The sequence below is a fragment of the Triticum urartu genome, chromosome 2, assembly GCF_003073215.2.
Source record: "Triticum urartu cultivar G1812 chromosome 2, Tu2.1, whole genome shotgun sequence".
NCBI lineage: Eukaryota > Viridiplantae > Streptophyta > Magnoliopsida > Poales > Poaceae > Triticum > Triticum urartu.
In genome coordinates this window covers 752,156,713-752,184,388 of record NC_053023.1, presented here as the reverse complement: position 1 = coordinate 752,184,388, position 27,676 = coordinate 752,156,713, and the positions used below count along the sequence as shown (strand labels likewise).

The 27,676-nt window shown below is 43.2% G+C and overlaps 1 protein-coding gene across 1 annotated transcript; it reads right to left on the bottom strand.

Annotated features, from left to right (window-relative positions):
• Positions 1-18,684: 18,684 nt before the first annotated feature.
• LOC125540521 (SNF2 domain-containing protein ENL1-like) lies at positions 18,685-26,188 on the bottom strand. The gene is made up of 19 exons (XM_048704140.1): positions 24,595-26,188; positions 23,924-24,054; positions 23,777-23,831; positions 23,310-23,597; positions 23,155-23,210; positions 22,985-23,075; positions 22,327-22,464; positions 22,164-22,241; positions 21,692-21,901; positions 21,495-21,566; positions 20,881-20,961; positions 20,667-20,785; positions 20,453-20,564; positions 20,276-20,344; positions 20,070-20,164; positions 19,547-19,672; positions 19,351-19,422; positions 19,145-19,271; positions 18,685-19,058 (listed from the first exon to the last, which is right to left on the bottom strand). The coding sequence occupies exons 1-19, from the start codon at positions 26,053-26,055 to the stop codon at positions 18,897-18,899; spliced, it is 3,543 nt and encodes a 1,180-aa protein (XP_048560097.1). The 5' UTR covers positions 26,056-26,188; the 3' UTR covers positions 18,685-18,896.
• Positions 26,189-27,676: the final 1,488 nt, after the last annotated feature.

The window sequence follows — 27,676 nt, the reverse complement described above, 5'->3', positions numbered from 1 at the left end:
GCACCTGGCCAAATTGCTGATCCCACCAGCCTCAAACGCGGTGAGGACTATCCTGATGAATGGGCCAAGCGCCAAGGCAAGTTGGCTAAGCAAGCCAAAGAAGCAGTGAGGAAATTCAATGAAGACTCTGCTGCTGCTGCCTCTGCTGAGGTCCTTGCTGTTAAGCCAAAGAAGGCTACGTCAAAGAAGCCTGCGCACAAGCCAAGTGCTTCCTCAGCAATGCCCTCATGGCCAGAATCATCAAAGCCCTCACGGCCAATTCCTCGTGCTGCTCCTGTTCCTCCAAAGTCCTCAGCCCCTCCGCTAAAGCCTTCAGTTGTTCTGACCAAATCCTCAGCACCTGTACATCTCGCTTCGTGCCAAAGGATTGTCGGCATCTCCATTGCCTCAGGTGTCTCAGCTAGGTCCTCGGCTGCACCAAGTTCCTCAGCTGGCCCCTCACTTCTGAAGACAAAGGCCACTGCTGGACGAGGTCCACGCCCAAATCCTCAAAAGAAGCAAGTCGCTTTCCAAGTGCCGTCTGATGAAGACAAAGCTGATGATGATGAACTTGCAGAAATCATCAGAGACAGGCAAGTCAGGGCCGCTAGAGCCAAAGGATCAGAGGTGCCACTGCTTTTGGATCCCAAGCTGATCCTCGACTACATTGATGATTGGCACAAGGACCCCAACACTCCCTTGCCTGACTTCAAGCTGACTCCTGGCCAAAGTCACATGCTGACCCACTTCATTCAAGAAGAAAAGTGGAAATTTGAGAAGGCCAGGCAGATCAAGAAAGCACAGTACAGGAAGGAGAAATATCTGAAGAACAACGTTGTCACTATGACAACTAATGAACTTGTAAAAATCCAATCTGAAATCAAAACCCTCAGCGATGACTTCCAAGCCTACTATGCTGATTGGCAAGGAGCCAAAGTTAGATTTGTAAAGATAACTGAACAGTTCACTTCAAATGTTGCTGCCCCAACGCAACAGGAAATTCCTCAGGCTAAAGAAATTGCCAGGGCATCCACTAGTGGTGCGCCTGAAGAAACTGAAGAAATCAGGGCAACTGCATCAGTTGTGCCTGAAGAAAATCAACCAGATCCCTCAGCTGCTCCTGCACCAACTTCAACTCCAATCCTCCATCTGCATCAGATGTGAAGAAGACCAAGGCTGCAGAGCGTGCTGCAGTGAAGAAAAGGAAAGCATCAGCTGCTTCAGATTCTTCAGCTCCGAAGAAAATGAAGCCTATGACAAGTTCATTTGCACATCCAATTGATGTTGTTCCCATCTCAACCAAGCCATCAAAGGACCTTGTTCCTTTTGATGAAGAATATGTGATCCCCAGCAGATCTGATGAAGAAACTCCTTTTGCTGCTTCATCTGAACCGTTGGATGAAGAAATTGAAGTGGATGCGATCCCTTCAACACCTATCATCTCCTCGCCTATGCCTCAGTTCACAGCTGAAGAGGCTGGCATTGAAGAAATAGAAGATGAAGATGTGGACATTGGCTGCTCCACACCCGTAATCAGTGATGAATTCTGGGAAAGTCAGCATCCAAACTCTCCAATGTTCACCCCTCTACAGCAAATTCCTCAGTCCCCCACACAAACTGTTCACATAGGCTCTGAAGAAATTCATCCCACTGCATCTGTCCATGAGGAAATTCCAGCCACTAGCGCTGAAGAAACTGCTGCTGCTGAACAACCAACGACGCAGACTGCCACTGAGGAGGAACCAGAAATTCCTCAGCCTGAAGAACCTGCGATTGAGATTCCTGAGGTCGTGATTCAACTCACTGACACTCCTCTGCCGAAGCCAAAGGATCCATTCTCACGCAAGCAAAAGTTCAAGGCTGATGATTTCTTCGGCGAGCACGTATTCTTCGAAGATTACAACCCATATGACTCTGCTCGCATTAGGAAGAGGTGTTTCTGGACTGCTAGTCAAGCCAATTTCTATTCCTCAGTGTTGTTCAACAAGGAGAAGATTTTCTACCATGAGCATATTCCTCACGTGGATATGGAATCTCTGCCGTGCTTCGCACCAGTCCTCAGTGTTCTTCACGACGCTGGACTGCTCAACTTTTGCTCTGACATCTACGATTGGAATGAAGAACTGATTCTTCAATTCTATGCAACACTGCACATCACCGGAGATGCTGAAGATGTGAATTCCTGGGTGCTGGACTGGATGTCTGAAAACACTCACTACACTGCACCAGCCTCTGAATTGCTTCGTGCTCTACCACTCAGTCCTCCCCTTGAAGAAGCTCGCTGCATCTACAGTGAACCTGAGCTCACACATCATTACATGCAAGTGTTGATGAAACCTTTGAAAATAGGTCAGGCACCACGAACCAAATTCCTCGTGAAGGAATTGCTGTACGTGCCCAGAACTGTCTATCGTATTCTTACGAGGACAATCAGTCCCATCAAAGGCCATGACTCATCTGATGAGGAAATTGTTGGCATCATGAAGAATCTGGTATTCAACATCGTTCATGGCATTCCTGTCAATTATCACGATTTCTTCATGAGGACTATGGCCAATGTTGCACTGTCTTCGTTTGAGCTGAAGCCTTATGCACCTTGGATCATGAGATTCCTCAGGATCACTCAACTACAAAGCTGATTTCCAGAATCATCTCAGCTACTTGCCCCCAATTGAAGTCCTCAAGCAGACATATTCCTCAGTTGATGAAAAGGGCAAGGCACCAGCTGTAATTGATGAAGGCATTCGTCCATTGGATGGTCAGTTTCGCAAAGCTGCATGACTCTGCCACACATGAGTCTGCCAATGCACCCAAGTCCACTCCTCAAGCCACTGCTCCGCGCGTGATGACAGACCATGAACTTCTGCTTAGTCTTCACCATAAGGTGGATCGAAATCACAAATGGGTTAAGCGTCAGTTTGGTTCACTTCTTCACAACATGACTGCCACACACAATGCAGTGAAGAAAAACCACTACTACCTCCATCAAGTCTTCGGTCGCACCTGGGCAATCCTGTCACATCTGTATGGTGAAGAAGATCTGAAGAACATGGGTCTTAATGAAGATTTTGACTGGTCTGCACCTCCACCGAAGAAATTCAAGAAGGTCAAGGTTCCTTCTCTGGTGGCCAGCTCATATTCTTCATCGCGCGACACTGATGAACATGAAGATTTGGACGACACTGCGGCAGGCCCTACATCAACCAACGACCCCAACAACGCTGGCGCTCCTTCATCAACATGATTATCTTCAGGAGCGTTAGTCCTCATTTTCGATCCTTTTGGTCATTCGATGACAAAGGGGGAGAAATATGAGTTAGTCTTCAAGCGGGTCTACTATATGGGCGTTTTTTCTTTGCTAAGTTACAACTCTCGTTCTTCTGAAACTTTATTGGATCGAGTTGTAATCTTAAACCCGATGGTGCTCTGATACTTTTGATGCATTGTGCTCTGATACTCTTGATGCACTATTCTGCATGCTTATTCCTCGTTAATATTATTGCACGCATGTTGAATTTCATCAGGCACCATATTTCATCATGCATTTCAAATTCTTCATATTATATGTTAAATACGTGTATGAATTACAAGATATAGGGGGATATCTCCATGATTCAACTCTTCAAGTGTGCATTGCTTCAAAAGCAAATTCCTCACTATGCACATCTTCAGGGGGAGTTCTTCTATATCTTGCAATCAAATTCCTCAATATCAGTATTTACACTTCATATGTTTATCCCCGTTGAAAACTTAACCTATATTGTCATCAATCACCAAAAAGGGGGAGATTGTAAGTGCATCTAGTGCCCCTTAGTGATTTTGGTGTATTGAAGACTTATAGGTTAAGAGACTAATGCGTGTGTGAGTGTACACAGGTCTATAAGTCTATGAGGAGTTTGATATTTACAGGAAAAGTCGACCCCTAAAAATGAATATCTTTGACTGAAGATTTTGGTATTTCTGAAGACTCTCATGAAGACTTTGAAAGTGAAGAAATTGGTGTGTCCGTGAAGACTTGATATTCATGCGAGGAATATGAAGCTTGAAGACTTTCGTTTTCATAGTTTTGTTTTTCTCTTTCTTGAGTCATAGGAAACACCGTGCTGTTAAAGGGGGTCGAGGAAATACTAAGGAAAAATTTCCATGTGATGCTCAACTCAAAATCCTACACCTACCAATCCCTTCGAGTGAAGCCATTGGAAATCTCATACAGTTCAGTCAATTTCTTCAGTGACAGAGACAAAGTTCTTCTGGTCTCTGAGGAATTTGTCCTGACCGAGGAGTTAGGAATTCGCCAGTGCGGATTGCCTACACAGTAAGGAACATGATAGCCCTGAGGATTTTGCTACTCAAAATTCCGACCGTTGCTGTGCTATGCGCCAGCTGTCCCAAAATATCTATCCACCTAACGGGCATATCATCGAAGGGCATTTATGTCTTATCATGTCGGGCTGCTCCCTAGGCTATAAATAGCCGCCCCCTACAACCACTAGCTGGTTGGCTGCTCCGAGAGAAACTGACACTTGTCATTTGAGAGCAACCCATCCTCCGAGGACTTTGAGCGAAAATCATCAAGTGAGGAAAAACCAAAAACCCAAAACCCAAACACCTACAAACCCCAAGTGATTGAGCATCACTGAAGAGATTGATCCTAAGCGGATTCGACGCTTGTTACCTTTGAAGACTGTGCTTCTTCTAGACGGTTAGGCGTCATGGTCTAGAGCATCCAAGAGGAATTGTGGATCGCCGGGTGACCAAGTTTGTGAAGGTTTGGAAGTCACCTGAAGACTTACCACGAGTGATTAGACGAGGTCTGTGTGACCTTAGTTCAAGGAGAATACGGTGAGGATTGGGTGTCTTGGACTAAGTGTCCTTGACTAGGTGTCCAGGACTGTGTGTCCTCGAGTTTAAATACTCAGCCGCTCCAACCAGACGTACAACTGAGACAGCAGTTGGAACTGGTCTATCAAATCATTGTCTTCACCAAGCTTACTGGTTCTATTTCCTCAACTCTTTCATTTCCTCATAATTGTGTTGTATGTTTGTTCATATCTGTGTTTGAAGACTTTGACTGAAGACTTTCTCAATTTTCCTCAGTTCAATTTCTTCAGTCTGTTTGCCTTCATCCTGTGTTATCCTGTGATTACGCTTCCTGTACTCTGTGCCTATCTTCATTTCATCATGATGACTATGCTTGCATTCTGTTATGTTTACTTTTGAGTACTTATTCCGCTGCTAGTAGTTCTTCGCTAAGGAATTTCCTCACCGGCAAATTCCTCAGTGAAGAATTTCATAAAAATCGCATATTCACCCCCCCTCTAGTCGATATAACGCACTTTCAGCGTCGGGGAAGAGTTTCGTCAGCATGATGGCGTGGTGACGATCTTGATGTTCTACCGTCTCAGGGCTTCGCCTAAGCACCGCTACAATATTATCGAGGATTATGGTGGAGGGGGGCACCGCACACGGCTAAGAGATCTCAAGGATCAATTATTGTGTCTCCAAGGGGTGCCCCCCTCCCCGTATATAAAGGAGTGGAGGAGGGGGAGGGCCGGCCCTCTCTATGGCGCGCCCTAGGAGGAGTCCTACTCCCACCGGGAGTAGGATTCCCCCCTTTCCAAGTAGTAGGAGTAGGAGTCAAGGAAAGGGGAGAGAGAAGAGAAGGAAGGAGGGGGCGCAGCCCCTCCCCCTAGTCCAATTCGGACTAGGCCTTGGGGGGCGCCCAACCTCTCCTCTCTCTTTCACCTAAAGCCCAATAAGGCCCATATACTCCCCGGCGAATTCCCGTAACTCTCCGGTACTCCGAAAAATACCCGAATCACTCGGAACCTTTCCGATGTCCGAATATAGTCGTCCAATATATCGATCTTTACGTCTCGACCATTTCGAGACTCCTCGTCATGTCCCTGATCTCATCCGGGACTCCGAACTACCTTCGGTACATCAAAACACACAAACTCACAATATAACCGTCATCGAACTTTAAGCGTGCAGACCCTACGGGTTCAAGAACAATGTAGACATGACCGAGACACGTCTCCGGTCAATAACCAATAGCGGAACCTGGATGCTCATATCAGCTCCCACATATTCTACGAAGATCTTTATCGGTCAAACCGCATAACAACATACGTTGTTCCCTTTGTCATCGGTATGTTACTTGCCCGAGATTCGATCATCGGTATCTCAATACCTAGTTCAATCTCGTTACCGGCAAGTCTCTTTACTCGTTCCGTAGTACATCATCCCACAACTAACTCATTAGTTACAATGCTTGCAAGGCTTATAGTGATGTGCATTACTGAGTGGGCCCAGAGATACCTCTCCGACAATCGGAGTGACAAATCCTAATCTCAAAATATGCCAACCCAACAAGTACCTTTGGAGACACCTGTAGAGCACCTTTATGATCACCCAGTTACGTTGTGACGTTTGGTATCACACAAAGTGTTCCTCTAGTAAACGGGAGTTGCATAATCTCATAGTCGTGGGAACATGTATAAGTCTCGAAGAAAGCAATAGCAGAATACTAAACGATCGTGTGCTAAGCTAACGGTGGGTCAAGTCAATCACATCATTCTCCTAATGATGTGATCCCGTTAATCAAATGACAACTCATGTCTATGGCTAGGAAACATAACCATCTTTGATCAACGAGCTAGTCAAGTAGAGGCATACTAGTGACACTATGTTTGTCTATGTATTCACACATGTATTATGTTTCCGGTTAATACAATTCTAGCATGAATAATAAACATTTATCATGATAATAAGTAAATAAATAATAACTTTATTATTGCCTCTAGGGCATATTTCCTTCAGTCTCCCACTTGCACTAGAGTCAATAATCTAGTTCATATCGCCATGTGATTTAACACCAATAGTTCACATCACCATGTGATTAACACCCATAGTTCACATCATCATGTGACCAACACCCAAAAGGGTTTACTAGAATCAATAATCTAGTTCACATCGCCATGTGATTAACACCCAAAGAGTACTAACATGTGATCATGTTTTGCTTGTGAGAAAATTTAGTCAATGGGTCTGCCAAATTCAGATCCGTATGTATTATGCAAATTTCTATGTCAACAATGCTCTACACGGAGCTACTCTAGCTAATTGCTCCCACTTTTAATATGTATCTAGATCGAGACTTAGAGTCATCCAGATCTGTGTCAAAAGCTTGCATCGACGTAACTCTTTACGACGAACCTTTTGTCACCTCCATAATCGAGAAACACATCCTTATTCCACTAAGGATAATTTTGACCGTTGTTCAGTGATCTACTCCTAGATCACTATTGTACTCCCTCGCTAAACTTAGTGTAGGGTATACAATAGATCTGGTACACAGCATGGCATACTTTATACAACCTATGGCTGAGGCATAGGGAATGACTTTTATTCTCTTTCTATCGTCTGCCGTGGTCGGGCTTTGAGTCTTACTCAATTTCACACCTTGTAACACAGGCAAGAACTCTTTCTTTCACTGTTCCATTTTGAACTACTTCAAAATCTTGTCAAGGTATGTACTCATTGAAAAAACTTATCAAGCGTCTTGATCTATCTCTATAGATCTTGATGCTCAATATGTAAGCAGCTTCACCGAGGTCCTTCTTTGAAAAAACTCCTTTCAAACTCTCCTTTATGCTTTGCAGAATAATTCTACATTATTTTCGATCAACAATATGTCATTCACATATACTTATCAGAAATGATGTAGTGCTCCCCCTCACTTTCTTGTAAATACAGGCTTCACCGCAAGTCTGTATAAAACTATATGCTTTGATCAACTCATCAAAGCATATATTCCAACTCCGAGATGCTTGTACCAGTCCATAGATGGATCGCTAGAGCTTGCACATTTTGTTAACACCTTTAGGATCGACAAAACCTTCCGGTTGCATCATATACAACTCTTCTTTAAGAAATCCATTAAGGATTGCAGTTTTGTTAATCCATTTGCCAGATTTCATAAAATGCGGCAATTGCTAACATGATTCGGACAGACTTAAGCATAGATACGAGTGAGAAACTCTCATCGTAGTCAACACTTTGAACTTGTCGAAAACCTTTTGCGACAATTCTAGCTTTGTAGATAGTAACACTACTATCAGCGTCCGTCTTCCTCTTGAAGATCCATTTATTTTCTATGGCTTGCCGATCATCGGGCAAGTCAACCAAAGTCCATACTTTGTTCTCATACATGGATTCATCTCAGATTTCATGGCCTCAAGCCATTTTGCGGAATCTGGGCTCATCATCGCTTCCTCATAGTTCGTAGGTTTTATCATGGTCAAGTAACATGACCTCCAGAACAGGATTACCGTACCACTCTGGTGCGGATTTCATTCTGGTTGACCTACGAGGTTCGGTAGTAACTTGATCTGAAGTTACATGATCATCATCATTAGCTTCCTCACTAATTGGTGTAGGAGTCACAGGAACATAGATTTCTGTGATGAACTACTTTCCAATAAGGGAGCAGGTACAGTTACCTCATCAAGTTCTACTTTCCTCCCACTCACTTCTTTCGAGAGAAACTCCTTCTCTAGAAAGGATCCATTCTTAGCAACGAATGTCTTGCCTTCGGATCTGTGATAGAAGGTGTACCCAACTGTCTCCTTTGGGTATCCTATGAAGACACATTTCTCCGATTTGGGTTTGAGCTTATCAGGATGAAACTTTTTCACATAAGCATCGAACCCCAAACTTTAAGAAACGACAACTTTGGTTTCTTGCCAAACCACAGTTCATATGGCGTCGTCTCAACGGATTTTGATGGTGCCCTATTTAACGTGAATGCAGCTGTCTCTAATGCATGACCCCAAAACGATAGTGGTAAATCGGTAAGAAACATCATAGATTGTATATATCCAATAAAGTACGGTTATGACGTTCGGACACACCATTATGCTGTGGTGTTCCAGGTGGCACGAATTTGTGAAACTATTCCACATTGTTTTAATTGAAGACCAAACTCGTAACTCAAATATTTGTCTCCGCGATCAGATCGTAGAAACCTTATTTTCTTGTCACGATGATTTTCCACTTCACTCTGAAATTCTTTGAACCTTTCAAATGTTTCAGACTTATGTTTCATCAAGTAGATATACCCATATCTGCTCAAATCATCTGTGAAGGTCAGAAAATAACGATACCGCCGCGAGCTTCAACACTCATCGGATCGCATACATCAGTATGTATTATTTCCAATAAGTCAGTTGCTCTCCATTGTTCCGGAGAAGGAGTTTTAGTCATCTTGCCCATAAGGCATGGTTCGCAAGCATCAATGATTCATAATCAAGTGATTCCAAAATCCCATCAGCATGGATTTCTTCATGCGCTTTACACCAATATGACCTAAACGGCAGTGCCACAAATAAGTTGCACTATCATTATTAACTTTGCATCTTTTTGGCTTCAATATTATGAATATGTGTATCACTACGATCGGAGATCCAACGAACCATTTTCATTGGGTGTATGACCATAGAAGGTTTTATTCATGTAAATAGAACAACAATTATTCTCTAACTTAAATGAATAACCGTATTGCAATAAAACATGATCAAATCATATTCATGCTCAACGCAAACACCAAATAACATTTATTTAGGTTCAACACTAATCCCGAAAGTGTAGGGAGTGTGCGATGATGATCATAACAACCTTGCAACCACTTCCAACACACATCGTCACTTCACCCTTAACTAGTCTCTGTTCATTCTGCAACTCCCGTTTCGAGTTACTAATCTTAGCAACTGAACTAGTATCAAATACTGAGGGGTTGCTATAAACACTAGTAAAGTACACATCAATAACATGTATATCAAATATACTTATGTTCACTTTGCCATCCTTCTTATCCGCCAAATACTTGGGGTAGTTCCGCTTCTAGTGACCAGTCCCTTTGCAGTAGAAGCACTTAGTCTCAGGCTTAGGTCCAGACTTGGGCTTCTTCACTTGAGCAGCAACTTGCTTGCCGTTCTTCTTGAAGTTCCCCTTCTTCCCTTTGCCCTTTTCTTGAAACTAGTGGTCTCGTCAACCATCAACACTTGATGATTTTCTTGATTTCTACCTTCGTCGATTTCAGCATCTCGAAGAGCTTGGGAATTGTTTCCGTTATCCCTTGCATATTATAGTTCATCACGAAGTTCTACTAACTTGGTGATGGTGACTAGAGAATTTTGTCAATCACTATCTTATCTGGAAGATTAACTCCCACTTGATTCAAGCGATTGTAGTACCCAGACAATCTGAGCACATGCTCACCGCTTGAGCTATTCTCCTCCATCTTTTAGCTATATAACTTGTTGGAGACTTCATATCTCTCAACTCGGGTATTTGCTTGAAATATTAACTTCAACTCCTGGAACATCTCATATGGTCCATGTGAAGGAAATATGCCCTAGAGGCAATAATAAAGTTATTATTTATTTCCTTATTCTCATGATAAATGTTTATTATTCATGCTAGAATTGTATTAACCGGAAACATAATACATGTGTGAATACATAGACAAACATAGTGTCACTAGTATGCCTCTACTTGACTAGCTCGTTGATCAAAGATGGTTATGTTTCCTAGCCATAGACATGAGTTGTCATTTGATTAACGGGATCACATCATTAGGAGAATGATGTGATTGACTTGACCCACCGTTAGCTTAGCACATGATCGTTTAGTATTCTGCTATTGCTTTCTTCATGACTTATACATGTTTCTACGACTATGAGATTATGCAACTCCCGTTTACCGGAGGAACACTTTGTGTGCTACCAAACGTCACAACGTAACAGGGTGATCATAAAGGTGCTCTACAGGTGTCTCCAAAGGTACTTGTTGGGTTGACGTATTTCGAGATTAGGATTTATCACTCCGATTGTCGGAGAGGTATCTCTGGGCCCACTCAGTAATGCACATCACTATAAGCCTTGCAAGCATTGTAACTAATGAGTTAGTTGTGGGATGATGTACTACGGAACGAGTAAAGAGACTTGCCGGTAACGAGATTGAACTAGGTATTGAGATACCGACGATCGAATCTCGGGCAAGTAACATACCGATGACAAAGGGAACAACGTATGTTGTTATGCGGTTTGACCGATAAAGATCTTCATAGAATATGTGGGAGCTGATATGAGCATCCAGGTTCCGCTATTGGTTATTGACCGGAGACGTGTCTCGGTCATGTCTACATTGTTCTTGAACCCGTAGGGTCCGCACGCTTAAAGTTCGATGACGGTTATATTGTGAGTTTGTGTGTTTTGATGTACCGAAGGTAGTTCGGAGTCCCGGATGAGATCGGGGACATGACGAGGAGTCTCGAAATGGTCGAGACGTAAAGATCGATATATTGGACGACTATATTCGGACATCGGAAAGATTCCGAGTGATTCGGGTATTTTTCGGAGTACCGGAGAGTTATGGGAATTCGCCGGGGAGTATATGGGCCTTATTGGGCTTTAGGGGAAAGAGAGAGGAGAGGTTGGGCGCCCCCCCAAGGCCTAGTCCGAATTGGACTAGGGGGAGGGGCTGCGCCCCCTCCTTCCTTCTCTTCTCTCTCCCCTTTCCTTGACTCCTACTCCTACTACTTGGAAAGGGGGGAATCCTACTCCCGGTGGGAGTAGGACTCCTCCTAGGGCGCGCCATGGAGAGGGCCGGCCCTCCCCCTCCTCCACTCCTTTATATACGGGGAGGGGGGCACCCCTTGGAGACACAACAATTGATCCTTGAGATCTCTTAGCCGTCTGCGGTGCCCCCCTCCACCATAATCCTCGATAATATTGTAGAGGTGCTTAGGCGAAGCCTTGTGACAATAGAACATCAAGATCATCACCACGCCGTCGTGCTGACGAAACTCTTCCCCGACACTTTGCTGGATCAGAGTCCGGGGATCGTCATCGAGCTGAACGTGTGCTAGAACTCGGAGGTGCCGTAGTTTCGGTGCTTGATCGGTCGGGCCGTGAAGACGTACGACTACATCAACCGCGTTGTTATAACGCTTCCGCTTTTGGTCTACGAGGGTACGTGGACAACACTCTCCCCTCTCGTTGCTATGCATCACCATGATCTTGCGTGTGCGTAGGAAATTTTTTGAAATTACTACGTTCCCCAACAGTGGCATCCGAGCCTGATTTTATGCGTAGATGTCATATGCACGAGTAGAACACAAGTGAGTTGTGGGCGATATAAGTCATACTGCTTACCAGCATGTCATACTTTGGTTCGGCAGTATTGTTGGATGAAGCGGCCCGGACCGACATTACGCGTACGCTTACGCGAGACTGGTTTTACCGCCGTGATATGCACACAAGTGACTAGCGGGTGTCAGTTTCTCCAACTTTAGTTGACTCGAGTGTGGCTACGCCCGGTCCTTGCGAAGGTTAAAACAACACCAACTTGACAAACTATCGTTGTGGTTTTGATGCGTAGGTAAGAACGGTTCTTGCTCATCCCATAGCAGCCACGTAAAACTTGCAAGAACAAAGTAGAGGACGTCTAACTTGTTTTTGCAGGGCATGTTGTGATGTGATATGGTCAAGATGTGATGAGATATAAGTTGTTGTATAAGAGGATCATGTTTTGTTGAAGTTATCGGCAACTGACAGAAGCCTTATGGTTGTCTCTTTATTGCATAAGATTCAAGCGCCAAATAATTGCTTTACTTTATCGCTATGCGATAGCAATAGTTGCAAGAGCAATAGTTGGCGAGACGACCATGTGACGACACATTGATATAGATCAAGATGATGGAGATCATGGTGTCATGCCGGTGACAATGGAAATCATGACGATGCTTTGGAGATGGAGATCAAAGGCACAAGATGATGATGGCCATATCATGTCACATATTTTGATTGCATGTGATGTTTATCTTTTATACATCTTATTTTGCTTAGTTCGGCGGTAGCTTTATAAGATGATCTCTCACTAAAATTATCAAAGTATAAGTGTTCTCCCTGAGTATGCACCGTTGCGAAAGATCTTCGTGCTGAGACACCATGTGATGATTGGGTGTGATAGGCTCTACGTTCAAATACAACGGGTACAAAACAGTTGCACACGCGGAATACTCAGGTTAAACTTGACGAGCCTAGCATATAACAGATATGGCCTCGGTACACGGAGACTGAAAGGTCGAGCATGAATCATATAGTAGATATGATCAACATATTGATGTTCACCATTGAAACTACTCCATCTCACATGATGATCGGACATGGTTTAGTTGATATGGATCACGTGATCACTTAGAGGATTAGAGGGATGTCTATCTAAGTGGGAGTTCTTAAGTAATATGATTAATTGAACTTAAATTTATCATGAACTTAGTCCTGATAGTATTTTGGAAATTATGTTGTAGATCAATAGCTCGCGTTGTTGCTTCCCTATGTTTATTTTGATATGTTCCTAGAGAAAATTTATGTTGAAAGATGTTAGTAGCAATGATGTGGATTGGATCCGTGATCTGAGGTTTATCCTCATTGCTGCACAGAAGAATTATGTCCTTGATGCACCGCTAGGTGATAGACCTATTGCAAGAGCAGATGCAGACGTTATGAACGTTTGGCTAGCTCAATATGATGACTACTTGATAGTTTAGTGCACCATGCTTAACGGCTTAGAATCGGGACTTCAAAGACGTTTTGAACGTCATGGACCATATGAGATGTTCCAGGAGTTGAAGTTAATATTTCAAGCAAATAGCCGAGTTGAGAGATATGAAGTCTCCAACAAGTTCTATAGCTAAAAGATGGAAGAGAATAGCTCAAGCAGTGAGCATGTGCTCAGATTGTCTGGGTACTACAATCGCTTGAATCAAGTGGGAGTTAATTTTCCAGATAAAATAGTGATTGACAAAATTCTCTAGTCACCATCACCAAGTTAGTAGAACTTCGTGATGAACTATAATATGCAAGGGATAACGGAAACAATTCCCAAGCTCTTCGTGATGCTGAAATCGACGAAGGTAGAAATCAAGAAAACATCAAGTGTTGATGGTTGACAAAACCACTAGTTTCAAGAAAAGGGCAAAGGGAAGAAGGGGAACTTCAAGAAGAACGGCAAGCAAGTTGCTGCTCAAGTGAAGAAGCCCAAGTCTGGTCCTAAGCCTGAGACTAAGTGCTTCTACTGCAAAGGGACTGGTCACTGGAAACGGAACTGCCCCAAGTATTTGGCGGATAAGAAGGATGGCAAAGTGAACATAAGTATATTTGATATACATGTTATTGATGTGTACTTTACTAGTGTTTATAGCAACCCCTCAGTATTTGATACTAGTTCAGTTGCTAAGATTAGTAACTCGAAACGAGAGTTGCAGAATGAACAGAGACTAGTTAAGGGTGAAGTGACGATGTGTGTTGGAAGTGGTTGCAAGGTTGGTATGATCATCATCGCACACTCCCTACACTTTCGGGATTAGTGTTGAACCTAAATAAATGTTATTTGGTGTTTGCGTTGAGCATGAATATGATTTGATCATGTTTTATTGCAATACGGTTATTCATTTAAGTTAGAGAATAATTGTTGTTCTATTTACATGAATAAAACCTTCTATGGTCATACACCCAATGAAAATGGTTCGTTGGATCTCGATCGTAGTGATACACATATTCATAATATTGAAGCCAAAAGATGCAAAGTTAATAATGATAGTACAACTTGTTTGTGGCACTACCGTTTAGGTCATATTGGTGTAAAGCGCATGAAGAAAATCCATGCCGATGGGATTTTGGAATCACTTGATTATGAATCACTTGATGCTTGCGAACCATGCCTTATGGGCAAGATGACTAAAACTTCGTTCTCCGGAATAATGGAGCAAGCAACTGTCTTATTGGAAATAATACATACTGATGTATGCGATCCGATGAGTGTTGAAGCTCGCGGCGGGTATCGTTATTTTCTGACCTTCGCAGATGATTTGAGCAGATATGGGTATATCTACTTGATGAAACATAAGTCTGAAACATTTGAAAGGTTCAAAGAATTTCAGAGTGAAGTGGAAAATCATCGTGACAAGAAAATAAGGTTTCTACGATCTGATCGCGGAGACAAATATTTGAGTTACGAGTTTGGTCTTCAATTAAAACAATGTGGAATAGTTTCACAAATTCGTGCCACCTGGAACACCACAGCATAATGGTGTGTCCGAACGTCATAACCGTACTTTATTGGAAATTATACAATCTATGATGTTTCTTACCGATTTACCACTATCGTTTTGGGGTCATGCATTAGAGACAGCTGCATTCACGTCAAATAGGGCACCATCAAAATCCGTTGAGACGGCGCCGTATGAACTATGGTTTGGAAAGAAACCAAAGTTGTCGTTTCTTAAAGTTTGGGGCTACGATGCTTATGTGAAAAAGTTTCATCCTAATAAGCTCAAACCCAAATCGGAGAAATGTGTCTTCATAGGATACCCAAAGGAGACAGTTGGGTACGCCTTCTATCACAGATCTGAAAGGCAAGACATTCTTTGCTAAGAATGGATCCTTTCTAGAGAAGGAGTTTCTCTCGAAAGAAGTGAGTGGGAGGAAAGTAGAACTTGATGAGGTAACTGTACCTGCTCCCTTATTGGAAAGTAGTTCATCACAGAAATCTGTTCCTGTGATTCCTATACCAATTAGTGAGGAAGCTAATGATGATGATCATGTAACTTCAGATCAAGTTACTACCGAACCTCGTAGGTCAACCAGAATGAAATCCGCACCAGAGTGGTACGGTAATCCTGTTCTGGAGGTCATGTTACTTGACCATGATAAACCTACGAACTATGAGGAAGCGATGATGAGCCCAGATTCCGCAAAAAGGCTTGAGGCCATGAAATCTGAGATAGAATCCATGTATGAGAACAAAGTATAGACTTGGGTTGACTTACCCGATGATCAGCAAGCCATAGAAAATAAATGGATCTTCAAGAGGAAGACGGACGCTGATAGTAGTGTTACTATCTACAAAGCTAGAATTGTCGCAAAAGGTTTTCGACAAGTTCAAAGTGTTGACTACGATGAGAGTTTCTCACTCGTATCTATGCTTAAGTCTGTCCGTATCATGTTAGCAATTGCCGCATTTTATGAAATCTGGCAAATGGATTAACAAAACTGCAATCCTTAATGGATTTCTTAAAGAAGAGTTGTATATGATGCAACCGGAAGGTTTTGTCGATCCTAAAGGTGTTAACAAAATGTGCAAGCTCCAGCGATCCATCTATGGACTGGTACAAGCATCTCGGAGTTGGAATATACGCTTTGATGAGTTGATCAAAGCATATAGTTTTATACAGACTTGCGGTGAAGCCTGTATTTACAAGAAAGTGAGGGGGAGCACTACATCATTTCTGATAAGTATATGTGAATGACATATTGTTGATCGAAAATAATGTAGAATTATTCTGCAAAGCATAAAGGAGAGTTTGAAAGGAGTTTTTTCAAAGAAGAACCTCGGTGAAGCTGCTTACATATTGAGCATCAAGATCTATAGAGATAGATCAAGACACTTGATAAGTTTTTTCAATGAGTACATACCTTGACAAGATTTTGAAGTAGTTCAAAATGGAACAGTCCGAGTTGGGTTGGCGTAATTCGAGATTAGGATTTATCACTCCGATTGTCGGAGAGGTATCTCTGGGCCCACTCAATAATGCACATCACTTAAAGCCTTGCAAGCATTGCAACTAATGAGTTAGTTACGGGATGATGTATTACTGAACGAGTAAAGAGACTTGCCGGTAACGAGATTGAACTAGGTATTGAGATACCGACGATCGAATCTCGGGCAAGTAACATACCGATGACAAAGGGAACAACGTATGTTGTTATGCGGTCTGACCGATAAAGATATTCGTAGAATATGTAGGAGCCAATATGAGCATCCAGGTTCCGCTATTGGTTATTGACCGGAGATGTGTCTCGGTCATGTCTACATAGTTCTCGAACCCGTAGGGTCCGCACGCTTAACGTTACGATGACAATTATATTATGAGTTTATATGTTTTGATGTACCGAAGGTTGTTCGGAGTCCCGGATGTGATCACGGACATGACGAGGAGTCTCGAAATGGTCGAGACATGAAGATTGATATATTGGAAGCCTATGTTTGGGTATCGAAAGTGTTCCGGGTGAAATAGTGATTTTATCGGAGTACCCGAGGGGTTACCGGAACCCCCCGGAGGCTATTGGGCCTTATGGGCCCAAGTGGAGGAAGAGGAGAGGCGGGCCAAGGGGCAGCCGCGCGCCCCTTCCCCCCCCCCCCCAAGTCCAAATTGGACAAGGAGAGGAGGGGGGCGGCACCCCCCCCTTTCCTTCCCTCTCTCTCCTCCTTCCCCCCCAAGTCCTAATCCAACTAGGAAAAAGGAGGGGAGTCCTAGTAGGACTCCTCCGGCGCGCCTCCTCCTATGGCCGGCCGCACCCCCCTTGCTCCTTTATATACGGGGGCAGGGGGCACCCTAGAGACACAACAATTGATTGTTTGATCTTTTAGCCGTGTGCGGTGCCCCCCTCCATCATAGTCCACCTCGATAATACTGTAGCGGTGCTTAGGCGAAGCCCTGCGTCGATAGAACATCATCATCGTCACCACGCCATCGTGCTGACGAAACTCTCCCTCAACACTCGGCTGGATCGGAGTTCGAGGGACGTCATCAGGCTGAACATGTGCTGAACTCGGAGGTGCCGTGCGTTCGGTACTTGATCGGTCGGATCGTGAAGACGTACGACTACATCAACCGCGCTGTGCTAACGCTTCCGCTTTCGGTCTATGAGGGTACGTGGACAACACTCTCCCCTCTCGTTGCTATGCATCACCATGATCTTGCGTGTGCGTAGGAAATTTTTTGAAATTACTATGTTCCCCAACAGAATTCGCTATCGCTCCGAATTGTGGGAGCCGTTGAGTTCCGAGATACCGTTGTAGGAAAACAAACAAGTGAAAGAAGCCCTCGTTCCCTCCTCCCCCCCCCCCCCCCCCCCCCCCCCCCACACCTACCCAGTAGGTAAGTAGGGGCCTCGGTTTCTCTATTTGCTATGAGAAACCTACACAAGTAAATTTCTATTTTGTGCGCGATCCCAATCGTGGACTTTCACAATTAAGTCGATATTTCAGAGGGGACTGAGATGGTGGAGAATAGCCACCAAGGAGAGTCGATAATTTTTAAAAACATTTGTGCTTATGCAAAATTGTTCAGAATTTCGGAAAATGTTGCCATTACCAAATTTTGCTCTCAAAATTCAAAGAATGGTTGCCTTTTCCAGAAAATGTCTAGGATTTTCAAAATATGTTCACACCTTATAAAAATGAAATTTCAATTTTTTTTTGAGATGCTTAAAAAATTGCCAGATTTTCAAACACTGTTGGCTTTTAAAAAAATTGTTCACAATTTCTGCGAAGTTGTTCGAAAATATTTAAAAACTTTCCAGATTCTGCGTTGTGTTTAGTTCTTAAATACGTTGGCTTCGATTTTGTTTTATTAGCAACACTGGTCAGGCCGAGTGGGTTGTTGTGTTGCTACGATCTTTATACATTTTGTGAGCGGGTTGTACCATCCTGAATTATTTGTCGCAGAAATGGGTGTATGTAGATGCATTTTAGTTGTAGATACGTCCATTTTTTATACATTTCTGCAACAAGTAGTTCCTGGCGGCCAGACGGCCAAAAGAATACTGAAACTAGGTGAAGCAGAGAAAAGAAAAGTGAGTCACACCCAAGATAACTTCCCTTCCTCCCTGCCTCCTAGTCGTAGCCACGAATCATCCATCAGGTTACTATTTACAACGCCGGACCATTCCACGGCCAAAACATTACGAGCCTATAACAATACGAGGGTGGCAGTTCAGTCACACCTCAGTGACCGACTACTAACAAATGACTAGTCCAGTGCAGCAGCAGTTGCTTCAATCTCAGAGTTATAGGCTCTGATCATCCAAGCAGATCACTTCAGGCGCCCTCCCTCTGGACATCATCGACGACGACTCTGGAGAGGACTCGATCACCGTCAGCTTCTCGTCCAGATCGTGTATCTGCTTCTTCAGCTTCTCCCCACGGTCAGGCAGCCTAGAAACCAGCGTCTGCACAAGTTGTTGATTCTTCTCAGCAAACTATGTGATAGACAAACAAACACACTGCTCCCTCCCATATTTGCAAGACAACATACCGTGTTCGAAAGGGTTTGCGACAGACGGTTAATTTTTGCCTTGATTTCCTCGGGGCTTTCTGAACTTGTAGTGCTTGCAGAGTATGCTCTTGGAGTGAAGTCCTTTGGCTTGAAAGCATGGGCAGCGCTGCGAGAAAATAGAGTCAGGTTGAAGTGCCGGTTCCACTCACTCGATAGTGAATACTAGAAAGATTGACAAGGCTTACCCGTTGGCGACATAGTCCATCGAGGATGCCTTGTTGTACTGCCTGGCCATCATCGGCATGGTTGGGTGCTTGCTGCACACAAGAACATCAATTAAGGTTAGACAAGGCTTGGAACATGACTGCTAGTGCTAGCTAAATAAAAATGAGCAACCAGAAGCAGCAACATTGCCATGTGTTGAAAGGCTGCAACACTAACCTCTCCATAGCTTCAGGCTCCAACGAAGGCAAGACTGCTGTTTTGGAAAATAGGAGGCTGTGATGGCTTACACCCGCTATCCCTTGTCGCTCCAGAAACTCTATGTGCTCCCTCAGTGACTCATCCCTGAAAATTTCAGTACAGGTAGGTGAACAAACATCTCAAAAGAGAGCAAGAATGATCACTAACATTTGCTATCAGGGAACTAAATTCACTGTTATCATAACTTTAACTAAAGCCTTCAGTATATCAACATTTCTACATAACTCATAGAGGAACCTCGACATTTTGTACATGTTCTGACATATTAATACCACATAATAATCAAAAGCAGTTACTTGTATTTCAAGTCTATGATAAAATGTACAAAACCCACATTGTGTAAATGAAGTGCCGGCATCAACTATCCATACAGAGCATTTAAAGGCCACACGGCAAACAAACTTTTCAAAGTATCACTTGGTCAACTTATCAAGGTCAAAGTAACTCTGCCATAACTAATAGAACAAAAAATATATCTTACATGACAAGTTGCTGTCCATGCTCTTCTTGCAATTGCTTTTGTGTAAGGGAAACATCAAAGCCTTGTTCTGGCAGACTAAAGAGCTCTTGAATGTCCTGAAGATATGCGAAGAAATTAGCCATATTATCCAGTAGGACATCCAGAAAGCATCGACAATTAACAGATTTCGTCAAGGAAATGGAAAGTAAGGGTCTCAGGATCATCACCCTCTTGCTGAAGTAGCGTGTTTGTTCTTTCTGCTCTGTGGCTGTTCTAAACAAGGCTCCCTTGAAAACCTGGGAAAAAAGGGACCATGCGATTCAAGGAAGGGGAGGTATAAAACTTAAAGCTAGAGGTGTTGTCTGAAAAACATTGGAGTAAAAGATTCTAGATCATATTTGAACCTGCAATTTATATATCTTTTCTTCAATGGTTCCAGACGTCATCAAGCGGTATACTATCACATCTTTGGTCTGACCAATTCGATAAGCACGATCCACACTCTGATTGTCCGTACTGTAAAAGGAAGATTGGTTAAGGAAAAAAATAGTTGATGTATGAAGCATTACATAAAACCAAAGGACAATCAATTGATCAAGAAGTGCACTGTCCAGGTACCTTGGATTCCAAGCAGGATCAACTACGATGACACGAGCTGCCTTGGTGAGTGTAAGTCCCAGCCCACCAACTTGTGTGGTCAGCAAAAATATTTGTGCTCCAGGACCCTCTTGGAAATCCTGGAGATACAAATCATAATAAGTAAGCAACATAAAAGATGAAGTTAAGTCCATGGTAGAACACAGCACAAGAAAAGAGATGCGTGAATATTAACCTTCACTATCCGTTCCCTCTCAGCAATCTTGGTAGTACCATCAATGCGTAAAAACTTGTAGCCCTCCAGTAATATAGCTTCCTGTTGCAATAGTCAAATATGTCAAAAGTAAACAGGTCAAAGTAGGTAAGATAGGCCAAACTTGTAGCCTTCCAATAATGTAACTTCCACATTTCAAACATGATGATGATGGACAAAATCAACAGAATTTGGGTGCAGATAGGGCAAAGAATAGATGCTGTTAGACACAATTTGATCCCAGCAGTAGATAAAAATGTCAAAAGCAAGTAGTCATGCTAAAGATCATTTTATCAGAACATTTGAACTCAAGCAGTTGTACTATTATTACTTGAATGATCTGGCTCTTATTGAACAGGACTTGGACAGGAGGACTTGAATTATCGTGTTATCAGAAAGTGACTCTAAGCTGAATGTGCATACATTTTAATTCATTATGTCTACGAAAAACACGGTCTTTTACTCTACTTACAGAGTTCATCATGTATGTCCGTATGTGGAAATACAAAAGCAATAAAGGATGGAAGTCAATAACTATGCTTTGAATACAATATCAAAAGAAAACGACATGCACTGAAAAGCAAACAAGAACAGACCTGAATAAGGTTTAGCATTTTGCGTGTCTGGGAAAAGATAAGGACATGGTGTCCCTCTTCAAGAAGTTTCCGCTGCAACATAAGATACGAACCACTTAGTTTACGTAACAAATACTCCATCTGGTTTACAACTTTTAGGGAACTGAAGAGAGTACATTTCTACCAGCTACTACATGCATTCATAAAAAAACACTTACCAACAAGGACATGATGAAAATTAATTTGCATGAGACCTCCTCGCCGACTTGCAGCGCTTGGTCATCATGAGCCATGTCTGCAAGGTTCATGGCCATTTTCTCTACCATACCCATATCCTTGTTATCCAACATGCCTTCCATGCCTTCCAAGATGCCCTCAGCAGCTCTCTTGGTCAATATCAATGGATGGTCGCATATTTTCTTCAATACCTGTTGAAGAACAAGAAAACAATGAATGATGAAGAGACTGACAAGATAAATAAGGGCAAAAGAATAAAAATGTCCTCAATTCTATATACATGCCTTATACTTTGACAGAGGATCGCAAAAACAAAAGCCATATTTTGAATTTGAGTGGGTATATGATGAGCATAACATGAACAAGAACTGAAGGAGTACATGAAAGCAATAAGAGGACAGATAAAGGTGGACAAGATCGGTGCAAAGAAAAGGCCTTGACACTGATGCTTACCGTGATTGCAGCCAATGGTGATCCTTGCATTGATGAATGAACAAGATCGCTGTTCAGAAAAGCTTCATATAGTTGCCTCTGCACCCAAAAGAAAGACAGGTCAAGATTATCATTGGCCAATTATTCAACCATTTTTACATTCAATTTACACCAGAATTTGTACCTGGCAAGCTGTTAACCTCAGCCAAACAATTAGCTCGTTCTTCTTGGAAAGTTTTTTATCATCTGCCGAACCAGTATCAAGGAACACTTCACTTTTCATACGACGCAAGAAGTATGGCTTTATACGCTCCCTTAATGCCTACAAAGAGTATTCAAGTACCAAACAAGAAAACACATATTATAACAAGTTTAGTACGACAGACTTAGAGTGATAATCTGGAAGGATGAGTGACATTTCAACAACAAAATGCAGCAAACTGAGATGGATTGATCTAAATGGCTTGTCATCATCTCATGGCTTAAACTAAAAGTGGACACTAATTGGTCTGGAATTTGAATGCAGCTTATACACATTGCTTCCACAGGTTAAATCAGAGATGAATTTACCACTTTGCTAATATATTGGATACAGTTCGTGTAACATAAAACACAGTTGATGCCCAACTTGTAATTTATCAGCAAAATTGCAAGAACAAAAACTAATGCTTCCAATTCAGGTATATATCAAACACCATAACATAGAGGAACATCTCATATCCAAATTAATATAAACACCAAAAAAGTCAAAAACCATGCAGAAACACTAACATGTTGTCTGACCACAATAAGAGGAACAGGGCTTGGTGTCACCCATCTTTTGGATACAAAAAAAGTATTACCTTTGCAACAGTTGAGCCTGTGTGCTTCTCTCGATTGGTGGCATTCTTGTCATTTCCTCGAATGATAGCCGATTCATATCTTGATTTGAACCTGCCATGTTCTCGACATATAAATAACAGTAGATGGTGCAAAACAATGGGACAATGTTATGTAGGAGGAGAGTACTTACTCGTCCTTATCACCCAAGACCTCCGGGCAACAGAAATAGAAGAGAGCCCACATTTCCTGTAAGAAAACACGTGTTTATTTGCATTGGTAATAAGAGTGCAGAGCATATGGGAGCATCTAGGGCAAGAAGTATTAAGAACTTCAGATAGGCGGTACCTTTAAATTGTTTTGAATAGGAGTTCCACTTATGACGATGCGGTGGACACAAGGTATTTCGAGTAAGCTTTTGGCCCTTTGAGTACTCGGGTTCTTGATAATATGCCCCTCATCAAGAATAACATAGTTCCATAACTTGCCATCCTCGTCTTCATCAGCATCATTATATGAGTCACCTCTGATCAGCTTGTCATACTTCCCTTCCACGTTGCCATTGTAGAAGTCACCTCTGATCAACTTGTAATTGTTACGGACGATGTCGTATGTTGTCAGTAGGATACCACCCTCCTGTAGAAGAGATAAGGAGTTAAAATAGCTGCCATGATTCATTAAAATATGTTTAGTGATAAGATATTCTTCAAAATAGCTAATGCGAAAATGAATATCTGCCAATTCCCAGATATTGCAAATTTCAAAACAGAAGAAGCCAAGGTAAGAATGGTTATGTTAAGAGTAGGAAAGCAGACCTTGAATGCATATTGAAGCTCAGAGTTGCGAACATTTACACTGGCACCAGAGTAACTGTTGAAACAAGAAGGAACAAATTAGTGCTAATTGACAGGATTTGACATCAAGCAAGTTCAGGAACAATAATATGTAAGAGCAGATCTTACTCCCTAATCTTATGTTTAAGGCCGACAACTGAAAGTTCCTTCGTCCAATGAGTGAGAAGTGTCTTAGGCGCAACCACCAACACTCTCTTGATTAAGCGGCAATGGAATAATCCAGCCAGGAAGGCAGAAACCTGCAAGATAGAAGTAAGGATGCAAGTATTCGTCAGCAAATTGCAGTCACATTAGACCACTTCATATTCATACTATACTGTGGCTGAAGGAAACAAGTGCAGATGAACTTTGTGGCAGAGAGCTAGCTAGGAAAGAACTATATATGAACATACAATCTACTCTTCTGTCTGATGATGATTTCTTCCAGTTCCACAAATGCAGAAACTAAAGGGCACAAAGGATGCAGGTGCTCAAACAAATTATGTACCACTACTACCAAGAATAAACATGAATGCGTTTGCTGCAAGAAAAGAAAAACATGAAGGTATAGACAGCAAATCCTCGCAGCATTATAACGCCATAATACATAAGGTACACACAGCTCCAATCAATAGTTATAATTCTGAGAACTGAGATACTTAAGGTCATCACAATACCTAAAATCCATCAATTGTAGCACTAGATACTCATTTGATCCTTGCTCTAACCAAACAACAACTAACAGGATATGAATCACTGAAACTGGAAACAGAATGAAGTAAGGTGTTAAACAGACAGACCTGCATGGTCTTGCCGAGACCCATGTCATCCCCAAGGATCCCTCCAGTTCCCCGGCAATGCAGAACCCAGAGCCACTTGAGGCCCTCGCGCTGGTGGGGGTACAGCATCTTGAAAATGCTTCCTGGGAGCTTGTACGGCTTGACCATTTTGCCGCACCCGGTGGGCTCCATCTTGAAGTCCTCTGTTTTCTCCCAGCCAACATCCTTCCCCGCATCATCAGCGGCACGGTTCTCCTTCTCCTCACTGACACCGTCTTCGTCTTCATCAAAATCCGCAAAGGATGAGGGCTTTGATGCTGCCCTCTTGCCTGACTTGGCGCCGCCATAAGCACTTGACGCGGTTTTCTTCCCCTTGTCATTGGCATCATCCAGAACACGACGGTCGGTGAAAGCAGAGGCGAATGATAAATCTGGGTCGGGTTTCTCCACCTTGACTTCCCTCTTGACCACCACTGTGGGTTTGCTGTTCCACTTGGCACTGGTCTCCTCCTCAGCACCAAGATCAGAGAAGTCGAATGGTGAATCTGGGACTTGTGGTTTCTCCTGCTTGATTTCCTTCCTGACCGCCGCCGCCGTGGCTTTGCTGTTCCCCTTCTCCACAGACTCCTCCTGAGCAGTAAGATGGGCGAAGGCAGAGGAGGTGAATGATGAATGCGGGACTTGTGGTTTCTCCAACTGGATTTCCTTGCTGACCACTGGCGTGGGTTTGCTGTTCCCCTTGTCGACGGACTCCTCCTCCTCCTCCTCCTGAATAGCCAGATCGGTAAAGGCAGAGGAGGCGAAGGATGGATCTGGGAGTTGCGGCGGTTTGTCCACCTTGACTTGCCTGCGGAGCACCAGCGGCGCCTCATCCTCAGACTCGTCGGAGGTGGAGACATGGCCCTCACCCGATTCCGGCCCCTTGGGAGGCAGCGGAGAGGAGGAGGAGGAGCTGTCGGCGGCGTCGTAGAAGCCGTCGTCGTCCTCACCAGATTTGGGAGGCGGCGGGGAGGAGGAGGAGGAGGAGGAGGCGGCGTCGTAGAAGCCGGCGTCGTCCTCGGCGGTGACGGCGCAGGGGAGCGGGGCCCGGGCCTGCGCGGGGCGGGGGCGGGCCTTGGGCCTGTCGACGGAGAGGGAGTCGAGGCGGGTGGTGAGGTCGTCGAGGATGTCGCGGATGCTGTCCTCGTCCTTGTGGTCGGCGTCGGGGTCGGGGGAGGAGGAGAGCTTGCAGAGGCGGCGGCGGCCGGCGAGCTTGACCTTGCGGTCGTGGGGCAGGGGCGCGTCGGATTGCGGCGGCGGGGAGGGGTTAGGGTTTTGGGGTCGGGTCTGGGTGAAGCGGAGCAGGCGGTCGTTGAGGCCGTTGGGGGTGGGCGGCGGGGCGCGGTGGGGGTCGGGGTTAGGGTTTTGGCGGTGGGCGGAGGAGTCGTCGGCGTCGTCTGAGAGGGCGTCGGAGAAGAAGTCGAAGGACGGGGGAGACGCCATGGATTCGACTTGATTGGAGTGTGGATTGGATTGGAATGGGAAGAAGAAGAAGAAGAGGAGGCGGGATTCAAATTTCAACGGGAGTAGAAGTAGATGTGGGGAGAGGAGAGGAGAGGGGATGGGGAACACGCTCACCCGAGGGGAGGGAGAAAACCATAAGCATTACTACTTTTTATTTATTGTTCCGTAAAATAAAATTTATATGGCGAACGAGAGAAACCCTAGAATTTGGGGTGGAAAAAAAAGGAAAGAAACACATTTTTTTAGGTAAAAGGAACACATTCTAGGGTTTCTCTCGTTCGCCATATAAATTTTATTTTACGGAACAATAAATAAAAAGTAGTAATGCTTATGGTTTTCTCCCTTCGCGGTGCAGTTTCCTCCTGCAAAATCGCATCCACTCAGATCATTTCGATGGGATTATATGTGTTGTGGTGCGCCCAACCGAAATTCGATAAAGGACCACACTCCTTCCGGAATAACTATGATTCAAAAGGACCATTCAAAGACTTTTCCCTCGCATTTTCATATGTATTATTTGTTATGTGATCTCATTCAGTCTGTCACAACATCCAATCAAAACTGTAGACATGAAAAATCACTGCGTTAGGATGGAATATTGTGTCATGATCAATCGTATATGAATCAAAAGCTATGGGACATGTCATAACAATGAAAAGCACTGCGTTAGGATGAAACTAGTATTGATCTGTGAGGCCAGTCTAGATCTCGCCAGGAGTAACGGCCAATGGCGAGTGTGTCTGGGCGTTACATGAACTCGGCAAGTACATTACCAAAGGTACTAAGACTAACAACAATTATGGGTAGTATATGGTTAAGTTGAAAGGTTGCAGAAGCAACTAAGCAATGTAAACGGGGGCGCAAACTAGTTGGTCAATAAATGATTCTGAACACTTGCCTACACTCATTCATAACCCAACTGTGTCCTCTTCTTGCTTGCATACTCACAATAGGAGGTAGTAATGGACGCACACGGTCGAGCAAGTCTTGTTTATTAATTGGACTTGTCTACGTCTGGCATTATAAATTTCAGAGTCGCATGTAACCGCAGACATGGCTTTCAGGATTTTTTAACCCTGTAGAGGTGTTTCCAACTTACCATTACAAGTTCGGTATGCATACCCCATTCCTCCAAGTTTAGGGGCGTGAGAACCACCGTGTAAACAAGTTTCTCTATCTTATGTCAAACTAATCCAGTGTTTCTGATGTATATGAAAAATATATACAAAATATTAATCATGAATTTGAAAAATGAAAAATTTACAATGTGAATGAAAAAGTAGGCATAAAAAAATACAAGTTTTTAGAAAATGCTAATCATGTATTGGCAATATGTTAAACGTGCATATAAAAACTGTTCCTGCTCTATGCAAAAAAAAGTTATAATGTGTATGGAAAAAGTAGACATCCAAAAATATATGTTTAGAAAAAATGTTAATTATGCCTTAGAAAACTATTAAACTTATGTACCAGATGTATAAGAAAAATATATGTTGTGTACAAAAAATAGACGTCAAAACATATATTTAGAAAAAAAAATCTTACTCATATATATGAAAATTGTTAAACTCATATTAAAAACAGTTTTAGATGTATACAA

Excerpts from the sequence above, each read along its gene's own strand:
- LOC125540521 (XM_048704140.1), bottom strand. The coding sequence starts at position 26,055 with ATGGCGTCTCCCCCGTCCTTCGACTTCTTCTCCGACGCCCTCTCAGAC. Across the intron at positions 22,242-22,326 it reads TGAGGTTAACAGCTTGCCAG|AGGCAACTATATGAAGCTTT; the intron begins GTACAAATTCTG and ends TTTTGGGTGCAG. Across the intron at positions 20,786-20,880 it reads AGAGGGAACGGATAGTGAAG|GATTTCCAAGAGGGTCCTGG; the intron begins GTTAATATTCAC and ends TTGTATCTCCAG.